We start from the raw sequence: 22,695 nt of genomic DNA, 5'->3' as shown, positions 1-22,695 counted from the left end.
TATCAGTGGGTACCACGGTAGAAGCGGAGGGCACGAGGGTGCCAATGATTCTCGAGATTCTTGGTTTTCATATTGTGCTTCAATGGAAATAAACATGCCTGGTTGACCTACTACCTAATTGACCCTGCTCAAAGTTCTTCCCTCTTGCCTAGCTCTCCAGAGTTGATATTTGGGGGTTAACTATCCTGCTTTCTTTAAGGTTTTATCAGATTTTGCAGTTGCCTAGGTTTGTTATGCTTGCTAACTTCAACAGGTCGCTGTTTCATCAAGTGGTGCCATGAATCAAGAGAAATTGTAGCACTGCTCACAGGGACATGGGCCTTAATAGTTGGCTCCAAATCAACTAGAGGAATACCTCTTAGGACCCTAACTGATTGTATTTATTTTTATAAGCCTCATGTTTTATGGGTGACTTTGGTCTACTAGACCTATACATGATATATCTATTCGGCTATTATTTTAACCGAGATACTATTCAAGAGTGTTTTACTTTTCTTTGGATAGCCTATGAGGTTTGAATTCCTTCTCCTTTCTTTGTTTCTTCTTCCTGATTATGTCTGTCCTTCGGCTAACTTAAAACTCTTTTTTGTTTATACAATTTCATACATCAGAGTCTACTGCATTATATGCAATTAACCGAACATCCACCTCGGGCCACAATAACCCGAGACAAACCCCTCATACGCGTCATGCCCATAGAACTAATATCTTCAAATCCAGCCTCTTCTGCAACGCCCAAGTACAGAATCTGCCATATGCCAAGAGAACCCTACCTGGTTCACACACTATGGTGACACCCGACGAACAGAAAGTATGTGCGACCGAGCCAAAAGTCTGGAACATCTATAGCATACTAACTAGTCTCGCCAGATCATCAATTCCCTCCAGGCCAACTGGATCTGGACACCAGATTGGGTTGATTCGTCGCGAGTCAATACGACGGGGCGGATTGTCCATTTCAGTCGTGAGCTTGACCTGCCGGAAAGTCCCACCCGCGCTGAGTTACATTTCTCTGCGGATACGCGATATAAGCTCTATGTCAATGGAGTCCGGGTCGCTGTCGGGCCAGCGCGCAGCAGTCCGTGGATCTGGTACTATGACACGCTCGATATCGCACCGTATCTCAGCCGTGGACGGAATGTGATTCGCTTCGTTGTGGTGCGATACTTCGCATCCTCGCGCGGCGCCATGCCATTTGAGAGGACCACGCTGCCGGGATTGACTGTCGTGGGCTCTATAGAGGCAGGCAGTAACGTTGTAGAGCTCGATTCACATAAGGGATGGCAGGCACAAGTGGATGAGAGTATTCAGTTTCCAATGGGCCTGATAGATGACGGATTCCTACACGTAAGCTAGGCCCATCTTGCAATTCTGAGCATACCACCCATTACCTTGTTGTAACAGATATACGAACGAGTCGCTCCGACGATACATAGCCCATCAGTGACCCCAAAGGCGTATGGGATCAAAACACTGAATGGCGATCTCCCACCCTGGCGATTGCGTCCGCGCGGGATCCCAATGCCCGATCAGACCCCCATCGTTGTGAACGTGGTACGTGCCTGCGAGAGTTATATTAGTGCGGAGGAGTGGTCATCTTGCTTGTCTGGGGGTGGCCCCTTGACTCTTCGTGGACGTTCTTCACATATGCTTGAACTGCAGGCCGACACACACTCAACAGCCTTCCTCCGATGGGCTTTTCAAGGTATCACAAACGCGTCGCAGATAACGCTGAAAGTGACGTACTCGGAGGGGTATGAGCTAGAGCCTCGGTCCTATCCGTACTTTCGCAAGAAGACAGATAGACTAGATGCAAAAGCTGGTCATCTCATTGGTCCTTATGACGCAGTCACCTTGGATATCCCTGACACGCAAACCGTGGCGTACGAGCCATTTTGGTTCCGAACATTTCGCCTTCTACGCCTTGAGATCATAGTGGGAGAAGAACCGGTCCGCATGCTTCCCTTGGAGGCGACACAAGTGAACTATCCCCTCGCCGTCAAGGCCAGTTGGACCGAGCTTGGCGATGAATACAGCGAACGGATATGGGACGTGTCCATTCGCACCATGCGAAACTGCATGTTTGACGGGTACTCGGACTGTCCGTTCTATGAGCAGCTTCAGTAAGTCGACTCGCAGATATGTCCCTTGAGATTGTATCCGGGGAGGACTAACATTCCCGGTAGATACTCTGGCGACAGTCGTGCCGTCGGCTTGTTTCACTATCTACTCTCCGGTGATGACCGGCTGATGCGACAAGCGATCACAAACTTTGCAGCGTCAGTCACCTTTGAGGGTCTTACTCAGTCTCGCTTCCCCTCTCATGTCCCCCAGCTTATTGCTGGCTTTCCGTTGTATTGGGTCCTGCAGGTCTGCGATCACCATCTCTACTTCGGCGACACTCGCTTTGCCCGTTCGTTCCTCCCTCGGATCGACGGCGTCCTCGACTTCTTCGACGTACACATTGACACCTTGGGCCTTGTAAGCGGGTTACCTGAGGATGTGTGGCAGTATGTCGACTGGGTCACGACCTGGGGTGCGACGGAGGATTATCCGGACAAAGGGGTGCCCACCTCCGGTCGCAAATCTAACCGCCATACATACTTCAGCATGCTGTACGCTTATGTCCTCCAACAGGCTGCGCGGCTGGTTCGCGACGTTGGCCGACCGGGCTATGCAGAGGAGTACGAAGCACGGGCGGCCGCGCTGCAACAAGCCATTCGAGCACACTGTTACGATGGACACTTCTTCACCGATTCCACGGCCGATATCGCTGACGAAATGTCTTACTCACAACATTGTCAGGTCTTTGCGGTTCTGTCCGGGACAGCGCGACCGGAGGATCATGCCCGCCTTCTGATGGAATCATTCGCAGACTCCCGCTTCGCAAAATGCTCGTACATGATGCGATTCTATGCCCTTCGTGCATTGTCCCTTGCTGGCGATCAGGTCTACGATAGCTTCTGGCCCCAGCTGTGGGACCCGTGGCGCAATATGCTGGCCAACAATTTGTCAACCTGGGAGGAGGACGACGTCCGGCAGCGGTCGGACTGTCATGCGTGGTCTAGTGTGCCCATCTATGAGTATTGCACGGAACTGGCCGGCATTCGACCGATCGCACCGGGGTCGAGTAAGATTCTCTTCAAGCCACGTCTTGGGCTCAGTGATGCAATACAAGCCAAGGTTGCGCTGGGTAAGGACAATGTTGCAACCATATCGTGGACCATGGGAGGCGGTGGTGAGAAGAATGTCGAGCTACGACTCGAAAAGCCGGTCGAAATTGTCAGTCAGTTGCCTGGGGGCCTTGAGGAGGAACACGGCGTCACCGACTGTGTAAAGCTGGTTCACAAAGCTGGGTGACGTTCATGAGAAGATGGAGGTGCTCAATAGTGGCAGAAAGATCGGCGGATGTGACGGATTCCCTCCACTCATTCTCTCTTTCTTTGTATCACTTGTGGAATCTTCTCCAAACTAAATCAAATGACAATCGCTCTATGTTTACCTTGCATTCTTGCTGTTCAAATCCAAATCTCTATACGAGTGATGGTTAACAGGACAGCCTTGTGAAATACTATAGCGGCATCAGCACAAACATAACACCACATACACTTTGATTTAGTCTTTACATTCTCTGTTTCAAAAGGAAGTCCTCGCTGTCAGACGATACCAATTTGAATTGCTTCCACCGTCGATTTGTTAGCCTCATCCCGCCGTCCCAGTCATCGAGAACAAACAGGCATTTGCCAAGCATATACTCAGCGATTTACCGGGAATATATAATTACGCCAATAGGAGAGATTCTCGAATTTCCCAGGATGGAATAAATTATGTTTGTGCAGAAGGTAAAGTCTGAAAGCGCGATCTAGAATTAAGTAGGAAATCTATATTATTAATATTATGATTATGTCCTCAGCTGGGTGGAGGAAGTGAGAGGGACGGAAGTGCAGAAGTGAGGGCAAGACATGTAACATGACATATGAGTTGATCGTCCTGCGGTAAATTCTTCAGTGCATGAGTCCCTAGTCTCTATCCGGTATAGCGTGCCTTTTCACTGCAGACTGACCAATGGAGGACGCCGGACGGAAAGGGCAGGAGATATGGGGATCATCCTGCTGCATATATAAAGAGGGGCCACCACGCCAATCCACTACTAAGCACTGGATCCCGCTAGTTTGCCTTGAGCTGTCGTCAGTTAGTAGACACATACCTCCAATGGCCAAGAAACCAAAGAAATGTACTAGAGTGCGCACGGGCTGTTATACTTGCAAGTAAGACCAATCAGCTTAACAAGGGATATCTGGCACAACGCGCTCACGACTTGTAGGATCCGGCATGTCAAATGCGATGAGGCTCGGCCAGCGTGTGTGAGATGTACTAGCACCGGACGGAAGTGCGATGGCTATCCCCTAGAATTGCTAAAGGTTGGTGAGCCAAAAGAACGGAGGACATTGCAACCCGCTTTGGCCGTTCCTCTTTTCACCAAAGCTGGCGAGAGTATATCCTTCGATTACTTTCGTCGGCATACCGCGGCTCAACTCCTGGGATGTTTCCATGCTTCCTCCAAGGATCTTTTGATTCTCCAAATGTGCTATGCTGAACCCGTCATCCGATACGCTGCCATCTCCCTGGCGGACTTGCATCGCAGCTTTGCAAACTCAGTTAACCCTAAGGGTCAGTCGAGCAGCAATACGCAGCATTCTGCTCTGGTCCATTATGCATCCGCTCTCACACACATGAAATCTCTGCTCTGTTCAAAGATCCAGTCTATGGACACCTTTCTGACCGCTTGTCTCCTGCTTTCTTCAATCGAAATTTTCCAAGGTCGGTACCAAGCCGCTGATGTACACCTGCGCTGTGCCTTCCATATGTCAGAGATAGCAAAAGGCACGGACAGGGGAGCGGCGACGCAGGACAGTCCCAACACATCCATCATATCCAAATACCCTATGATCGGTACCTTGATGCGCATGCGATTCCAATGTGATTTGTTCCTGGATGTTGCTTCCACTACTCCCGGCGCTCTTATTAAACCAGGGCAGCATTTCTCCATCGCCCCACCGGACATTTTCACGTCCTTGGGTGAGGCTCAGGATATTCTTTTCAACCAGATCGATAGGTTCTTTCGACTCATCAACCAGATAGCTCTGGCAAAAATTGCAACCACGCCCGGTGTGACGTCTTGTGATGTCGGTGATCGACGTAAATACCCGGGAGCCATGGCGGGGAGCGAGGTCTTTCTTCGAGAGATGCAAACTGAGGGAGTGTCCGGGTTGGATCAGTGGGATCGCGCTTACCAGGCGTTTCGGAGCCGATATGCTCATACGTTTTCAACTCCTGAGCAGCACGCAGCGACGCTCGTCGAGATTTACCGCGATGCTTTGCGAATGCTACTCCAGATGGACCACTCTCAGGGAGCACTTGCACACGATCCGTTTGAACGGGGATTTGGGTTGCTTTTATCGAGGCTACAGCTGCTTTTAGACGAGTCGCCTCAACCCGCATGCACTGCTGAGGCGCCACCAGTTTTTACTTTGGAAATCGGGATTGTGCCTATTCTCTATTTTATTGCTACAAATTGTCGAAACTATGGTACCCGCCACGCCGCGCTTGCTATCCTGGCAGCGGCACCTCGTAGGGAGGGGACATGGGATGGCTCTATAATTTATACTATCGCCCAGCGCTCTGTGGCCCTCGAGGAGGAGGGTCGATTGGACGGCGACCAGAGCGCACGAGGTATCCCTCCAAGCAGTCGTTTGATAGGAATGGAAGCTGGGATTGATCCGGTCAAGCAGAGTGCTTTCCTCGTGTTACATCAGCTCGAACATACTCGCCGTGAGAAGATTAAATGGTAACAATTGGTCTCCATATGACTCTTGAGATACGATGGATTACTCAGCCTGTCTAACTGGATGCGGTGCCCGCAGTCCTTGACCCAGTTCCGTCTACTTTATCTTCTCCTCTATTTTCTCCTCCCTCTCTTTTTTTTTTTTTCCTATCCTTTTTCCCACTCTTTCTTTCCGACGTCTGTTGTGTTCTGGGCGTTCCCGGCTGGATTCCCAGACAATCCTACATACGGTCTTATTCTCGTCGTCATTCACCCTTACTCAAAATGCAGACAGCACGACTACAACTCGTCCGTTTAACAGAGGACCATGTGGCTGGCTACCACGCCATTTGGTCCGATCCGGTGGCCACCCGGTGGAGCGCCCACAGCCCATGCAAGACAATAGACGATTCCCGACAGTGGATGTCCAGTTTACTACTCGAAGCCAATCCGATGGGTGAGAACTATGCTGTACTCCTCCGACGAGACGTGAACTTCGATGCCATTACAAACCGGCTCAATGATGGTCAAGAAGGCACCGACGATGACAAGCCGTATGATATTTCGGCTCATGGCGGCTTCATCGGTTGGGTCGGAACATGGAGAACAGACCCCCTCCCGGAAATGGGCTTCATCTTTCATCGATCAACCTGGGGCCTGGGGTTTGCAACAGAGGCTTTGAGAGCTTTTGTGGAACTATATTGGTCGCGCAAGCCGCAATTCAATGTGTTGGAGGCATATTGCGATACCGAGAATGAGGCGTCTGTTAATGTTCTGCGCAAATGTGGGTTTGAATTGGTCGATGTGACGAGAAAAGACTATGTTCTCCCTTGGATGACGCCGCCGGAACGAGATACAATGCAATTTCGTCTGATTAGGGCCGATAGTTTGGAGGAGTGAATGAAGGATTAGGGCAGTTCTATGTGCGACGAGCTGCACTGGGATTCCTTGGAGGGACTAATTTTGTGGGCGTTTTTTTATACGCTCGGATAGATATGATACCTCAATATTGCATTTCTCTTACTTTTAGACTACCTTTTCTATCACAAAATATCAATTGTATTTCCTTGTGCGATCAGGCGTACGGAATCATTCGTGCGTAGCCCCGACGCATTAGAGGATTTCTGTCCAACATTGTACCTTATATTGGAGCAACAAGTGAGGTCGTACTCATTATAGAATTGTGTACAGCACTGTGATTCTTACCAAAAGCACTCCTTGCGACATCTCACAAATAGGCGCAGCAGGTCGACCCTTCTTGTTTTAAGTTAGAACTCTGTCAGCTGTCATGACAGCTGCTTCTTACGCAGTTCTCTAAGATTTGGTGAGTTTACGAAAGTCAGATCACCGTATGGTAGCGTTATATTCCACTACTAGATCTTATATACATTGTGAATGCTTTTTGTGTTTATGCACCAATTACAATCCTAAGCTTCTTGGTTGAGGATATGTTTCCTTATCCGTATGTTCCGGCAAAGGTACTTTCGCGTTGTAGATACGAGATATTTTAAATTAACGTCTCCGGTGAACCACGGCTCTTTGGATTTAATAATCTTAATATCCCAATATAGGTGCTGGTGGTGTGGCTCCAATTACGCGAGATCCTGATGTAGGCCTTTTCCGAGATTGCGAGACACCTTTGACTTGGTAAAAAGATGTTATCCATTCAGGTAGTTGTCTAATGAAAGGTCAGAAAGGCAACAGACGGTGCCGTTAGAACCGGTAGCCACATCGTAGGTAGAGCGCTTGTTGGTAAAAACACTAGCGGGTTAATGGTGTAATTGATGAGATAGAGGACCCGAACATTGGGGGCATTGTGAATTAGAATATATGGCTCTCGTATACATGCAATAATCTCCGGTGCTGTACCCCCAAAACATATGAAAATTAACATTATAATTGTACATAACATGATAGCCTCTTCTTAGACTGCCCGGTCACAGATGATGTCGGTTTCTGGTCTTCGGCAACCTTCATTGGCAGGTTTCAGGAATGAATCTTCCGACGTTGACTTGGTGCGAGGTCAAGTATTTCGAATGTCCTCTCTGACAAATTATCTCTCGGTATAAACAAAGGAAAAGTGGGTATATAGTCTCAGTCACTTAGCGTTCCTCATCGGCGCGCATTATCGAGTAGAAACTGTGTTGCTTCACTCCAGCCAGATGCATCCACCATCTGCATCACAGTCTTACCAGTCTCATCTTCCTTTTCAAGATCGACACCTCCGCCCTTTTCTACCAGAAGACGAAGAAGCTTCATGTCTCTATTCTCGATGGCCTGCATTATCGCATTCCACTCCCGATAGGTCTTGTTCGGATCTGCGCCCTTCTCGAGCAGCAACTCAATCATCTTGAAGTCCCCATTGTTGCATCTACGGACCGCCTTGACAATGGGAAGATGCTCGCCGGGCGCATTGGGATCTGCACCGGCTTCATCCAGCAGAAACCGCACAATGTCTTCGTGATGCTCGCGAAGCGCTGTCGTTAACGGAGAGAAAACGCCGCCATTCTTGTACTCGACGCTGGCCCCCGCAGCTAGCAGCAACTTGATACTCTCTAACTGATTCGCCAACACGGCCATCTCCATGACTCCTTTGTGCGCCGACAGATCTGTCACGGCGGGAAGGAGCTGTTGCAGGAGTATCGGAGACCGGACCGCCATACACACGGGCCAGTCTTGGCCACGCTGGTTGGGATCTGCCCCATGGGCGAGCAGGAGAGCCATTAGGTCGACGCGGTTATCGCGAATCGCCGTCGTCAGTGCTGTGTGTCCTTGGGCATTGCGATCGTTCGGGTTCGCCCCGCCGTGCTCCAATAACCACTGCACCGCCTCTGCGTTGTTGGCTTGCACAGCCATTTCGACGATGCCCGGTGGCTGGTGGAGGTCTGCGCCGGCATCAACGAGATCGGGCAGAAGGTGTGTCCGGAAGTGAGTAACACACTTCCACGCCGGGTACTCGGAGGCCATGACATTGGGGTTCGCGCCGTTGGCCAGCAAAAGCGCAAAGATATCCCCCCGATTGTCACGGATCGCGGAGCATAACGGCGTATAAATTCCATCCTTTTTAGAGTTGGGGTCAACGCCAGCTTGTAGTAGGATTCGCACCGAATCAATGTTGTTGATGCTTGTTGCCTGTTCCATAATACCCGGGGTCTTTCGGACATCGGCGCCACGGGCCATCAGGATTCGCAAACATGCCGGCCGATAGATGGCTGACCAAAGCACATGTTCCGGTCCAGGGAGGTTTGGATTCGCTCCATGATCTAAGAGGGTTGTCACTATCGTCACCTGGTCGGCTTGGACTGCTTCAAATAACGCCGACTTTCCTTCCCTGCTCTTCAGGTTAGGATCCGCGCCGGCATCCAAGATCAGATCGACAAGCCGTTGAGGAGCTTTCTTCCGGATAGCTTCAATTAGCACTGTGCTGCCATTCCTCATCTCATGATTGGGATCTGCTCCATGGGCAAGTAGGACATGGACGAGACCCGTCTTCAGGCTCGTGATGCACAAGCCAAGTGGAGACTCGAGCTCAGTTCCGGTCATGAGACTTGGGTCTGCACGGTATTTTAACAGCAAGGTCGCACCATCCATGAATGATCCTTCTACAGCAGAGAAGAGTGGCGACTTTCCTTCTTTATCTGGTGCGTTCGGGTTGGCTCCAAAGAGCAGAAGAAGACGCATTCCTTCAATGTCACGGTGCAGGATTGCTTCATTCAGTGGATGTGTATTCTCTCCCATATCCGGTGATACGCCACTATCCAGGAGCTGCTCCATCAATTGATGGTTTCTCGCCCTGACGGCAGATGCCAAAGCATTCTTAAGATGACCAACATTTGCAGCGCTGGTATTACTCGGTGTCCGTTGTGGCATGCTAGGGAGATCATGTTTCCGGTATGATGCTTTACTTGGGAGGACAGAACTAGGATTTGTATCCATATCCTGAGCTAAAGTTGAGGCCGAAGAGCTCTGGAGGTGGGGGCGGTCTTCTCCTTTGCTGGTTGTATTGCGAGTCCTGATCTGTGATAACTCTAGATCCCTGCCGTGGTGAGAGCTCGACAGTGAGAGGGAATCCAGTGATAGGACGGACGATAGGGTTTCTGGCATTGGCTCGACTAGTGTTCCACCCCGACTGCAGCCGGGATCTCTGCTGACATCGTCCTGGCTAGACGATGGCTTCGGTGGCACTGGTGGAACAGGCCTCGAGGGAGGAGGACCAGCGGGCGCTGTTTTTACAGCCTGCGACGATTGCTTCATTTCGGCGATCCCGCGTTCTAGTGTCTTCGCCTTGTTGATTCCAGTCACCGATCGCCCCTTCGCCATCCGATCGAGTGCTGCAGCGAGCCCTGCGTATCCGACTCCCACTGATTCTTCCGGCTTAGCATCGCCAAGGGACCAGTGGAAAGCCAGGACACTGATCTGTAAAGCCTCCATGGTTTTCTTGAGCGATTCCCGGATCTTGCCCAGCTCGTGGCTTGGTCGATTCCATCCCTTTTGTAACTTTCCCAGTGCGCCACGGTGTTCATACTGGATCAGTTTGGTCACGACTCGGTCCAGGTGCTGAAAGTCCCGGTACGCCTCGATGAACTTCTTCTCCACCTCCTGAACAATTATTCTGGGCAGCGGCCGATTCGCTGTTGTTGACTCACTGAGGCCAGCTTCGATTGTCCACAAGGAGCGACATGTATCGAGAAAGACTCTTGAGAGATCTCCGAAGCCCTCTGGGATGTCGTGAACCGTACTTAGGTAGTCGAGCATCCGAACAGAGATGCGATTGCCCAGCTGAGTTGCCTGGGCCGAAATTGCAAAGACGGCATCCTCCGGGGTAGGAGCCATGACACTGCGGGATGTGAGGGGTGTTTCGTATCTCTAAAGTGGGTATTTGTGTTTCTTATGTCTTGTTGTCGGTTTCGGTTGGTTGTTTTATTCTTTTTTCACCGTGGAAGGTACGACGTTGGGGTTTAAGGAAAACTCAGGGCAATAAGGTCTGTCAGCGCGCACGATACCTACTAGAACCCCGACCAGCCAACGATTTACTCAACGCTCACCCAAAATGCGATTGCCTTCGTGCATTAGTCTCATTGGACATTACCGGTTGCTCCGCTGGGAAAGTGGGCCACGCAAGAAGCCGTCGCAGGCACCATGTGCTAGTCAAACAATTGGGGTTCTTAGTGGGCACTCCCCTTAGCCATGGTGATCCTGTGTCTGGAGCTAACCAAGATACTGGTACCTCGGATCCAATGACCCAAAGGAGACGTCCAGTCGAGTATTGTGCACGTAATCTACTTCTCAAAACTGGGCAAAATAAGGCCAAAGTATAACCCCGCGACCGTGAGCCGATCGACATTGATTATGTTGCAACGACGTATTGTCTTCATTCTGCACTACCCGATGGGTCTACATGCAGCATAGTATCAATGATTTGCTGTTGACAGGTTAGCGAACGGCGATCACGACTCCTCCCCCTTACCTTGCGGGAAAGGAGCGTCTGTTTCTCCGCAGGGTCAGAATTTTCTTAAGCCGAGTGGGCACCATCCCGTCAGCATCTGGGAATCTGGGATAAGACGCGCGAGAATCTGACGCGATGCCAAGGGGAAAGTTTGGCGAACAAAGTTTAGGGTTTCTTGGCACGTGTTCGAGACTGCCCTTATTGCTGTGGTTTAGGTACATTCGGAAAGTCTTGTCCGCCCGGCGCTCCGAATTGGTCATGGTTGCGAAAGATTGGCTACTGGGGCGCCTCGTGCATGAAGGGACAAAGCCGTTGATGCTGCTCCGGTGGAGCCGAGAGCCTGGAGAGAACCAGACTTTGGCCTCTGGCGACGTGGTGCCTAACGCAAAGAAGCATGTCCTCAGTGTATCATCATGCTTAGTCGAACTCTGCTCATTTTACTCCCTCTTTCAACCCCAGGTCTTCGATATCACCAAATAATAAGCGCTTTTCCCTTAATTCTTTGTTTATACCTCGCCCAGCTTCGTCCCCCCCCTTTTCGAACCACCAAGAAACCCAGCCTCGTGGTAATCTCGGAGGGGAAAAGGTCGGTGGCGGCTAGTGGTCTGAACCTTTGGAACCGCTGAAACTAGACTCACGGCTAGCGGTAAGCCCTAAACCTCAAATTGAGCTTCACGGGTGTGATCGTCACCCTCAAGCCCTGGCCAAATGTCTCACTAAATCTCGCACCATAATACCATAATAAAAGGAGCACCGGGATGTTATCAAACCCTGATCTCTGCGTCGAAGATTGGCGGATGATCGCATCCTTGTGCTTATCCATGTTTCAGACTTCGTCTTTTACTATCCACGTCTAAGGTGAATCTTTAGTCACAGTTTCTGCGTCTTATCGATTTCAAACCCCGAATCTTGGTAGCTTTAAAACCTTTTCACCTTCCTTCCACGGGTTTCGATAATTACCTCAAGATTTGGTGAGCAGAGGGTTACATTGCATATCGTGGATCGGATTATTCAGCCGTCTGGGCATCCAATGGCTGCAGCGAATAAAAACTGCCAACCTAGAGCAATATACTATCAGGTGGAGTGCAGACCATCGATCTTTTGAAGTTTAAATGACCATGATCTCGTCCTTTCGCCCACCCAATGATGCTCTTCCATAAAGATCTCCACCTGGCCCACATCATTCCCAGTTGATGGACCCAGCCAGTTTCTACAGGCACATTCGAGGCATTCAGCACGAACAGCCAAGCCACAGGAGGATACCATATCCCTTGAATTCTACTTCGGTGCGATAATAATTGTACACATTTCAGTAGAAGAGTGCCCCCATTGCGGTGTGGAGCACTGCACGAAGGGAGTTGTCAGAAGACCACTCACGTCAAATAGCCTTTATGTCTAGTTCCTGTTTCAAGTCGACGCAACGAATCTGCAGTCACTGCCGAGCTCAACTAATGATTCAGATAGTGCGCTGCTATCCTGTACATGCTGTCGATCATCTCGCACAGGCAACCTGCATACTCTGTCAAGCCTAGTGCACGTCGGGGAAAGCGGCAATGACCGCTAATCAATGCAACCGTTTGCCTTTTTGGAAGTATGATCTCCTATCATTGCATAGACGGTCTGTGCACGACAACAAGAAAAGGGATATACAATGATACACACTGAGTTTAAAAGGGGCCTCCTCGGGACGCTTCGCCGTGGGGAGCCTCCTTTGTAGATCGTAATTACCAACCCCATTCTTGGTGTTCTTTATTTCAACATTAGCTTGACTCCTTAATCTCCCGGGTAACTTCACCAATGACGTGTATGATGTGTGTCAGGGAAGCATGAAATATATTCAGGAGGATGTTCATCTAATTAGCCTCGAGGCGTTTGGGTTACGTTTGCGGCAATCCATTGTGGAAGACACGAAGTTAGCATTGCTGCCTCATATCATAGAGATAACCAACCATTTAGAGTTTTGGGCCTGACTTAGCGGTTCAAAAACCTGGAATATCAGCGTAGTACGAATTCGCCCCGTGGACGAACGCCCGGCCCCATGAAGCCTGTTGTTCGTCTAGACTGCCGTCTCGTTATTCCCAGATTGCGGCATACGGGTCTTGATAACAATGATGCCTTCTTCTCGTCCTTCAATGTCGTACAAGAGGCGCATCCCGACCCATCTAGACCGACATCCGGTAGCCGAGGTAGACGACTGAAAGATGTGTTTTAGTGAGCAACTTGTGGTATTCAGATTAGTCCTTCTATTGAGGAACAACTGAACACCTTCTTCCCGTTAAGGTATTTCTTTCTTCCCCACCTCGTCTTTATTCTAGTTGGTCATAACACCTTGTGACTTGTCAAAGATTTGTCGTTGAGAGACATAAATACTAATATGTGCTAGTACCAAGATACAAGTCAGCAACCATGTGAAGCTGAAAACGATAATATTGAATTCATGTATCTCGCACATCGAACAGGGTCTGGGACATCATCTCCATTACACTGTCTCTATCCAATGTTCAAGATGATAAGAACATGAATAGCTTCATGTTGTCGTCCAAAGAGGAATAATCCATCGCCAAGCCGGATCTCGGTAAGATCCGAATCCGGAACACGTGTCTTTAAAATATACACGAAGACATACTTGCCAAGTCCTGCATACTCGATGTTGTGGAGCATAACCTCTTTTCTGCTGATTAATCCAGATCGGAGAAGTGAAGAATCCTAGCTTCATATGTGATTATAAATGATGAGACCATGTGAGAGTTTGTGTACCTCCAACGATGGCGATGCATCGTGAGAAGTCTCATTGTACTATCACTTGGGATTAGTTTTGCCCTCAATATACTACAAACCGATACAGAGTCCTGATCATTGGCAGCACCGGCAGTCTCGTGGGTGTGAGCCTCCCTAGTTTGTCACAGCTTTTGGCGGTGGGAGGTCGGTGTTGAATCGGTGCCATCGTCATCAACACCGCGGACTCCGATGTAGTCCAAAGCCAGTTCGAGGATACCTAGGTAGAAACGGGTTAACATAACATTCTCGTACTTTCGATCGGGGTCAAACAAGACAGCTGGGTGTCAGATTGCAAGTGCCAGAGCAATAAATTGATGCTTCGCACGGAGGTTTGACCTGACTGTGGTATCGGCAGAGGTTGGTGGTCACCATGTACGTCAGGGTAGAGGGTAGAGGGGTACATATATATATATATATATATATATATATATAATTAGGAAAGTTGCTGGGCTGGTCCAGCCTGCCGTCAAGTGCCGGCTATGCATTACTCCAGGAGGATAGAATTAGATATTACTGTCTTCTTGCATTACGAAGATCCCAATGACGATTAGGCTACAATACATGCGGAGAGTATTGGCCGGTCTCGGGCATGGAAAGCTTGACGATGGTGACTATGATGAAATGGGTGTGATAGAACAATGATGCTGGATGACATATTCTCCTAAGAGCTTTCACTACGTTATGCCCGCCCAAAATCCTTTTCTCTATTGTTTGTCACCGAAGCTAACAAACCCCTATACGTACCTACAGTTAACGATGCCTCTGAAAGATTGCCTTGCAAAGAGGTTTGAACCGCTTCTCCGGCGTATCGAGGATAAGCTCGAGCAGGGCGGCCACCTACGGAAAGCCCAGCAGCTTCGCCAAAAACAACACGAATGGCGTACCTACCAGGCTCAGCTCTGGGAGCATTTCAATCCTACTGGATAAACGAGCGTGTCCAGCGCTACCTTATACAGTACGAGGCTTATCTACAAGTCAAGCATAACACTCTTTTTCAGCAGCTCAATAAGACGCCGTCAGTAGCAGATACCTTGGTGACAGAGGTGGAGAGTATTCAAAAAGACCTCCAGGACATCAATCGTGGTATTTGGATGGCGGAACGAGAGATGCAGACTATACTCAAAGCTTTTCCAGATGGGCCCTTAAAGCGTGCTCTGCTTTGTCGTCGCCGAAGCAGTGATTGGTATCTTATGAAGTGGCTGCAAACCGAATGTGCTGATATGGGTGGATGTTGTGGGCGAGGGTGTGGTTGTTGCATAAGGCCTCGAAGCTCTGACAGCCCAAATCATCTTGGACATTGCACACCAGCGTGCAAGTGTTGCGAGAATGTGAGGGGATTCCGGATTGGTTTTGAGGAGCTTGAGGAGGATCCGACATTAATAGAGTTCAGCCTTGGGGAGGCAGATGTCAAAGGGTCGGGTCCTTCCTATACAAAGTGTTTGATCAACGCCTATGTCTGGGGGCTTTGATAGCTGCTTACTCCAGTTTATTCGTGGTTGCTTGTGATTGCTCGTGCTCTTCTCCTAGCTTTTGACAAGAGATGATACTATGTTGCTCTATCATCTAATTTGTACCGGCATAATCTAAGTGACTCCTGTGGAAGGGAATATATTATATTGCAGTATGCCAGAAACGGTCAGAGAGTAGTACTCAAGCTCCTGGGCTAAAAGCCTACGGTTCAGTTGTATGGAACTCGCCTATTCCTCTCCCCTCTCTTTCTGGAGTAAATACGTTCATATGATACCAGAAACCAAGGACCCCTGTGCCATCTGCATCAGGAGCTCGTCCAAACTACAGGCATATACGAGATCCCCATAATGTACTTTCAGTTCTCGTTTCATTCTATTATTGGGGTTGAAAATATAGGGGATCGGCCCTAGTTCTCCCGGTGCGTAGGATCATCCTCAATTCATTCATTCACTCACTCACTTGGCAGATATCTTACCGTATATGTCCTATCTTTCCCTCCTTCCTTTGAAGTCTATTAACTGGCCTGTGCTATTTGGTATGGTAATTTGGTATTTACAGGGGTAGTCATTTTCTAGAAAGTCCTAGCGCTGTGAACGATTTCAGGAAGGAGTATTCCTGCTAGTATTCACACTCTGTAATTCATCTCTTTCCATTCCCCTCCACTTGTTGTCCATATTCATCTCCACCCCCAGGCTTTCCATCTGCCAACATATTCCACTCCATCTTTCCATCATAGCCTCATCAACACATTTACCTCCAAAACCGCGGTTTTATCCCCGGGCCCTCCCCTGAAACGTACACAAAATCATCGAAACATCTTCGCTACGCACGATCGTCCCCAAACCTCCTTAGGAAGAAACCACCGATCAAGACAGCGAAGCCATGACCTCTACCATCACACCCTCTGTCTCCCAGCAACACACTGGAAACCAGTCCTCTCGTCACCGGCGTCGCTGCAGGGCCCGCCCAGGGTGTTACATCTTGTCATCGGTCGACGGACTGCCTGGCATGATTTTGACAGGAGCATTGCTACCCCCATTTGCATCATTCGAGCAAAGCACAAGTGTGTATATCCTTAATAAATCTTCAACATTGCAAGAAAGCTAATCAAGTCTACTATCATACAGATATCCGGTCGGGGGATTTGACCCCAGTATTATAGAAGCAACGCCTGGTGGGGTATACTCTTTATGATACCTATGTATCTGTTTGGTTCAGCACACACTCATATCTGGTCTGCCTTCGCTGTCGGCTCTTGGCCTCCCTCCTAACGTCAGCCTCAGGGTGGCATCTGGTCTACCCTGGGATGGGCATAGTTGCCATGATTGTGCTTGGTGCCTTTGGCAAGTCTGCTCAGAGTTAAGCAGACGTATGTCTCATCTATGTTAAGTTTTACTTTCTCTTGAACAAGGCTAATCATGTCTACTATTATATAGACCTCCAATTGCCTCGAAAACATATCAACAATGGAAATCATACCAATCCCCTCCTCCCCCACTCAAAGCGCTAATTGGCAAATCAGCCCTGGGTGGCATATAGGTTATTCGGCGTTTGGCCTATTTAGGCTAATTGTTCTCGGTGCATTTGGCACCTTGTTTGCGATGTGCCTTTTGCCTGTTAAGCAGACGTATGTACCATCTATGTTAAGCTTTACTTTCTCTTGAACAAGGCTAATTATTTTTACTATTATATAGACCGCCAATCGCCTCTACAAACGAATATCAAGCAATAGAAATTCTTCCTACGCCAGCCCCCCAACCCAAAGCGCCACGGGCAATATAAGCCCTGGCTGGCATATCCGATATTCTGTGTTTGGCCGGGTGGGCCTAATTGCGCTGGGTACCTTTGTCACCTGGTTCGCCATGTGTCGTTTGCGTGTTAAGCGAACGTATATATTATCTATATTAAGTTTTACTTTCTCTTAAGACAAGGCTAATCATATCTACTAGTTACTATATAGAACCCCCAATCGCCTCCCTCCATCAAACAAATTGAACCATGGATCTCCTTCCTACTCCCCCCTTGCCAACTTCAACCTCTTCCGCCATCCTTGATCCCAAGTAGCATCCAGCATATTCCGGGCTTGCGCCACTTGGGCTGATTGTGCTGGGTCCCCCGGCACCCTGCAGCCTGCCATCGTCGCGATAGGGCATACTCTTTATGATGCCTATGTACAAAGCCTGTTCAGTTCAGCATACACTCACATCTGTTGTGCCTTTCTTGTCCGCTCTTGGCCTTCCTCCCAGCATGCACCCAGGGTAGCACCTCGCATACTCGAGGCTAGGAATACTGGGGCTGGTTCTTGTCAGTGCCTGGCGATGTGTCTCTGGCATCCCAGAGGTGGGTAATATATACATTAAGTTTTGTTTAACTTTGAATCAATGCTAATCATATCTGGTATTATATATATATGCCATTGGGAACTATACCCAAAACCACTATAATGATTGGAGAGGGCGTATTGCCTTATGAAGCGTCCACGTACGGTAATCTTTGAACTTCAGGAAAATCTATACTAAGATCTTATAGCACGCTGTAAGTGGTGGAGGGTGTTCGGGGAAAACTTACGTTGCTGCTTTCTTTCACCTAGAAAGACAAATATCCAAGCCCTCCTAATGGAGGAAGGCCGTGTGCCTAAAGCTACTGCAACTACAGCTGCAACAGCTGCAACAGCAGTAATAGCAGCAGCAACCACAGCAGCAGCCTCCACCAGCGGAGCAGCCTCCACCAGCGGGGCAGCTGGGCTACTCAACGTTTGGCCTCTTTTGCCTCATTGTCCTGGGTGACTTTGACACCTTGTTTGCCATTTGCTTCCTAAGAGCAAGCAAACGTATTTATTATCTGTTGAAATACTCTTGTCTTGGAAGATGGCTAACATTATGTACTATTATAGTCATCCAACGGGGAATATACCCCAAACACAATCGAAGAATTCAAGCGAGTATATAGGCTCACTCACCCTCCACGTATGATAACCTCTATATTTGAGTGGATCCTATACTGAGAAGACCTTATAGCACGGAGGAAGTGGTGGAGGGTGATAGGAGAGAACTTTTGTTGTTGTTTTGGAGTGAAACGAGAGACACCAAACATCGAAGCCATTCTTATGGCAGAAGGCCGGATACCAAAACCAGGGGGCACCGCGCAGCCACCCGTAAATTAACTGTGTGGGATTGGTTACCCTTGCTGGGTAATATCTATGTAAAGGGCGTATGCGTTGTACAACCCAGTTATGGTTTGTATAGTCTATTTCAAGTTCTATTGAATGGTGAAAGAAAGCTGATAACATGTACTCGCATACAGATATTCTGCAGCGGGATTTACCCCCACCGATATCGATGACATGGAGCGATTGATGCTCCTTGATCGAAAACCACGTACGACACTCCGTGATATCAAATAAAACAGATACGGATATGAAGGACTTATCGCACATAGAATGTGGTGGAAGGTCATCGGCGAAGATTCCTGCTGCTGTTGGGTTAAGCCCAGAGATAAAAACCTCAGGCTTCGAGAGGCAGAATGTGAAATAAGGCTCTAGGGCGTGATGTCCGCGCCGCCAACCATCCTGGCGCGCGCCATAAGTTTGTGGAAAGCGGTGTGGCGGTACTGTTTGGAAAACTTCTGCTGTTGCTGTGCGTGCAGCCGGGGAAAAGACAATCGCAGGCAAAAGATCATCGACCTCCCCATGGAGGAAGGAAGACTTGGGGAGAATGGGGCTAATGGGGCTAATGGGGGAAATGGGGGAAATGGGGGAAATGGAACGACAGGGAGAAGGCCCCCCGGGGGTGCGAGTGCAATTGGTGCGGGCCTTCGCAAGGCTTTTGAATGTAAAGATACTGGCCCAGTGAGGCTTTCTTTCTCCTTTTGTTCATGTTGTATGGATAGCATTGTATAATATTAGATAAGAATATGTTGGGGATAAGGTGTTCAAGGCACGACCTTGATGCCATTGGCGTTTTGGTCGAGTGGAATTGAAAGAATATATTTTATTGAAGAGTTTTGTATCTCTATCTACTCAACCAAAGGAGGCTGGAAAGAACATATACACAGTGGTATCGTATCATGCATGCATCTGAAAGATATCCAGATCTTTCTATAGTCCACATCAAACACCCCCCGCAAAGAGACGCATTCTATAGACTCTGCTTTCCAGCAGTTTCAATGGGAAGCAATACCATCGCCACAAAAGAAACCAACAGCAGCGCACCGGACGCATAAATGGGAGCACTGGGGTTGCTCGAAGCATAGATACCGATAATCGGGGCACAGAGACCCGCAATTCGGTTCAAGCAACTTGCGATACCGGTTCCAGTGCCTCGGTTGGGAGCCGGGAAGACCTCCGGGGTATACGCATACAACACACCATACATGATCATCTGAGTGAAGGATTCCAGGGCGGAGCAGACGAGTTGGGTGTCGGCCGTCTTGGCTGCGGTAAAGCAGAAAAGCAGGACGGCGGTGACACACGTGGAGATGGCCATGGTACCTTTCCGACCGATGTACTTGATGTCGACCATGTAGAGAGCGAGAATCGGGCCGAAAAGACCGGTGACGGACGTGATGGCGTAGTTACGGTAGGTCTCGTATGTGGAGGCCGTCGAGCCGAGATATTGGGGCAGGAAGGCGTTGAACAGAGTGTATCCCATGCCGATGGTGGTCCAGCAGAGCCAGATGAGAATGGCTAGGTTTGGCTGTCAATAATTACCCAGTCGAAAGACCCGGAGAAGAACTTACTGGTGATTCCGAGGCGCTTGGAGGAAAACAATGGGGTGATCTGCGAGGCGGAGAACTTGGAGAGAGACCGGGCGATGATCTCCTTCGAGGAGAGGTTTTGTTTCTCGGTCGTCTCTGCACTTCCGCCAATCTCATTCAGGATTTCCGTCGTGAGCCATGTCTTCTTCTTGTTGCGGTGGGCAACACCGTGGATCGCCGCAACGGCCTCGTCGTCCCGACCTTTGGCGACCAGGAACTTGGGCGATTCGAACAGCTTGAAGAAGCAGAATCGACACAGCCAGAAGACCATGGTGATGGCACCCAAAGTCAGAACGAGGTACCTCCAACCCATGTTGTCGGCTCTCGTACAGGTGCTCGCATCGGTGCAGGAATAATTGGGGATGTAGGCCCAGGCAAGCATACTGATCGCGGGTCAGTACATTGGGAGACATCATAGTGCAAGTGGTTGGATAGACAGACCTGGCAATGAGAGTACCCACCGACCAGAAGACGGCCAGTGAGCTCAGAATATGCGCGGAAGACGTGGGTAAAAACTCGAGGAAGATGGCCGCATCCACCGGCAGGTTTCCACCCACTCCCAATCCCAAGCAAGCGTACAGTGCGCAGGTACCTACCCAGTTCGGACCACCGCCCGACGCCAGACCAAACACGCCACACAAGAAGAGCGTCGTGTTGAAAGCCAATCGACGTCCAATGAGATCAGACGCAAGACCCCAGAAAGTGGCGCCAACGATCAGGCCCACAAACAAGGCACAGGTGGTGAAGCGAACATAAGATTCGGAGACGCCGAATTCCATCGACAACGGGGTTAGGGTTAGGGCCACTCCCTGCGCGCGATCCAGTTAGTTCGGCTGCCCCTCTTCATTCGACACGATTAGAGCGAGAATCAAACAGCCTTACCTGTAGCCAAAGGCTGTACGCATGAAGTGGTTAGCACGGGATAAATTCAATTAGATAGAGCATGGGTCCGCTCACTTGTCGGCAGTCCAGCCGAATCCACACAGAATATAGAGCTCCCATTGATAACGGCCCATGCCGATATCCTGAATGGCCTTGTTGATAATTTTAGCCTTGCCTGTGATCTCCCAGTCAGACATACAAGATCCTCAGGCAGGGTAGAGAGCCATGGGGCTGGAGGGGGGAATGGAACGAGATATGGCATAGCCAGCATATTGGGGTTCAATAACTCCCCGAGGCACAAGGAACGTACGATCATAGACAGTGTTATGGCCCGAGGCGGCCACGGAAGAGTCAACCTCCGCACGAAGAGCCTCCAGAGTTAGCGTGCTGCAGTCGGTCGCAATACCAGCACCTTTTTCTTGACTATCCAAGCTGTTGACATTTGATTCGCCATCGTTTTCTGCAAGGGGGATCGAATTTTGGGCATCGGCGAGAGGGATCACGACATCCGGGATTTGTGAACGGTCCCGTTGCAAGGACTTAAGCCACTCCATCTTGATCAGGCGTTCGGGGAGTCGCAAAGGGGGACACGATCGAAATGAGGCGCGTGGCAAAAAGAATCGGTCGATCTAACGGCTGCTGGGCTGGTCTTCCGGGGTCCTAATATGTCACTGGATACCTTGCGTCGGGGCTGACTCGGGTGTCCGTCCGTCGGATTTGCTGCTGCTGGGAAACTCTTTTACAACCTGGATCGTGAGTGGGCAACTTGTCGCAGGGCGCTTTTCCGGGTAGATGCTAGATGGCGCAATGGCTGGCGTGAGTCCAGGATTGGGCAATAAAGATGCAGAGGGTGTCACGATAGGAGTTGGCGCAATGGAATTCTATCAATAGTAGTCGCTCTCTAGGTTTTCCGCCTGGGCGTGTGGTTGAGTGTCCGGTTTGGGTCTTTCGGTCCTAGAATTGTTATATCTAGTGTTGTCCGATACCACAGAGAAAAAGTGGGTAAGAATTTTGTTTCGTATATTATCTCGGCTGAATAGCCCGGTAACCACAGTCCTTCGCAACCCAAAGATGTCACACAGCAAAGAGGGAGGTCAGATGATTCAGTCGCAGGAAGAATCAGACTCCAGGAAACCGAGGGGGGTAACGGAAAACCTCCTCCTCTAGATGGGGCAGGTGGGGGAGAGGAAAGAATGGGGAAGAATGGATAGGATCGGATGGAGGTAAAAGCAGCAGACGACGGAAGGGGGAATTCTGGCGCCCTATATAACCCGCGATTTCATGCAACAATGTATCTCCGTTGTAGGACTAATGGTGAAAATTTGACATAACATCAATGCATAAATAACGAGCAGGTCCACCGCACTAGGCTCAACACCAGAGCTAACGAAGGGCTCATGTTGTCCGCTTTGCATTTGCTTCCTTCCCGGTACGAATACTTAGGGCACACCCCATTTTCGGGGTGAACGGCAGGCATCTCGTCCTTGCGCGGACCACAGTCATTGCTAGCGACACATCTAGTACTATGAAACTTGAGGAG

At 49.5% G+C, this 22,695-nt stretch overlaps 5 protein-coding genes across 5 annotated transcripts; 3 read left to right on the top strand and 2 right to left on the bottom strand.

The window, feature by feature from the left end:
- Nucleotides 1-787: 787 nt before the first annotated feature.
- AO090012000058 (putative rhamnosidase B) lies at nucleotides 788-3,360 on the top strand (the record flags this gene model as incomplete). Its single annotated transcript, XM_001727082.1, has 4 exons — nucleotides 788-811; nucleotides 871-1,347; nucleotides 1,405-2,123; nucleotides 2,187-3,360. 4 exons carry the CDS (start codon nucleotides 788-790, stop codon nucleotides 3,358-3,360), a joined length of 2,394 nt encoding a protein of 797 aa, XP_001727134.1.
- An 852-nt stretch (nucleotides 3,361-4,212) lies between these two features.
- On the top strand, nucleotides 4,213-5,852 carry AO090012000056 (Zn(II)2Cys6 transcription factor; the record flags this gene model as incomplete). Its single annotated transcript, XM_023236296.1, has 2 exons — nucleotides 4,213-4,268; nucleotides 4,325-5,852. 2 exons carry the CDS (start codon nucleotides 4,213-4,215, stop codon nucleotides 5,850-5,852), a joined length of 1,584 nt encoding a protein of 527 aa, XP_023091232.1.
- A 257-nt stretch (nucleotides 5,853-6,109) lies between these two features.
- On the top strand, nucleotides 6,110-6,724 carry AO090012000055 (GNAT family N-acetyltransferase; the record flags this gene model as incomplete). The annotated part of the gene is made up of 1 exon (XM_001727080.3): nucleotides 6,110-6,724. One exon carries the CDS (start codon nucleotides 6,110-6,112, stop codon nucleotides 6,722-6,724), a length of 615 nt encoding a protein of 204 aa, XP_001727132.1.
- A 1,073-nt stretch (nucleotides 6,725-7,797) lies between these two features.
- Nucleotides 7,798-10,657, bottom strand: AO090012000054 (ankyrin repeat domain-containing protein; the record flags this gene model as incomplete). The annotated part of the gene is made up of 2 exons (XM_023236295.1): nucleotides 7,798-7,835; nucleotides 8,017-10,657. 2 exons carry the CDS (start codon nucleotides 10,655-10,657, stop codon nucleotides 7,798-7,800), a joined length of 2,679 nt encoding a protein of 892 aa, XP_023091231.1.
- Nucleotides 10,658-19,654: 8,997 nt separating this feature from the next.
- AO090012000051 (uncharacterized protein) lies at nucleotides 19,655-21,709 on the bottom strand (the record flags this gene model as incomplete). The annotated part of the gene is made up of 6 exons (XM_001727078.1): nucleotides 19,655-20,202; nucleotides 20,256-20,656; nucleotides 20,715-21,082; nucleotides 21,156-21,168; nucleotides 21,231-21,330; nucleotides 21,466-21,709. The coding sequence occupies 6 exons, from the start codon at nucleotides 21,707-21,709 to the stop codon at nucleotides 19,655-19,657; spliced, it is 1,674 nt and encodes a 557-aa protein (XP_001727130.1).
- Nucleotides 21,710-22,695: the final 986 nt, after the last annotated feature.

Source organism: Aspergillus oryzae, chromosome 4 (genome assembly GCF_000184455.2).
Source record: "Aspergillus oryzae RIB40 DNA, chromosome 4".
Taxonomy (NCBI): domain Eukaryota; kingdom Fungi; phylum Ascomycota; class Eurotiomycetes; order Eurotiales; family Aspergillaceae; genus Aspergillus; species Aspergillus oryzae.
The sequence above is the reverse complement of the archived record's forward strand: the minus strand, read 5'-3'. Positions and strand labels throughout refer to the sequence as shown.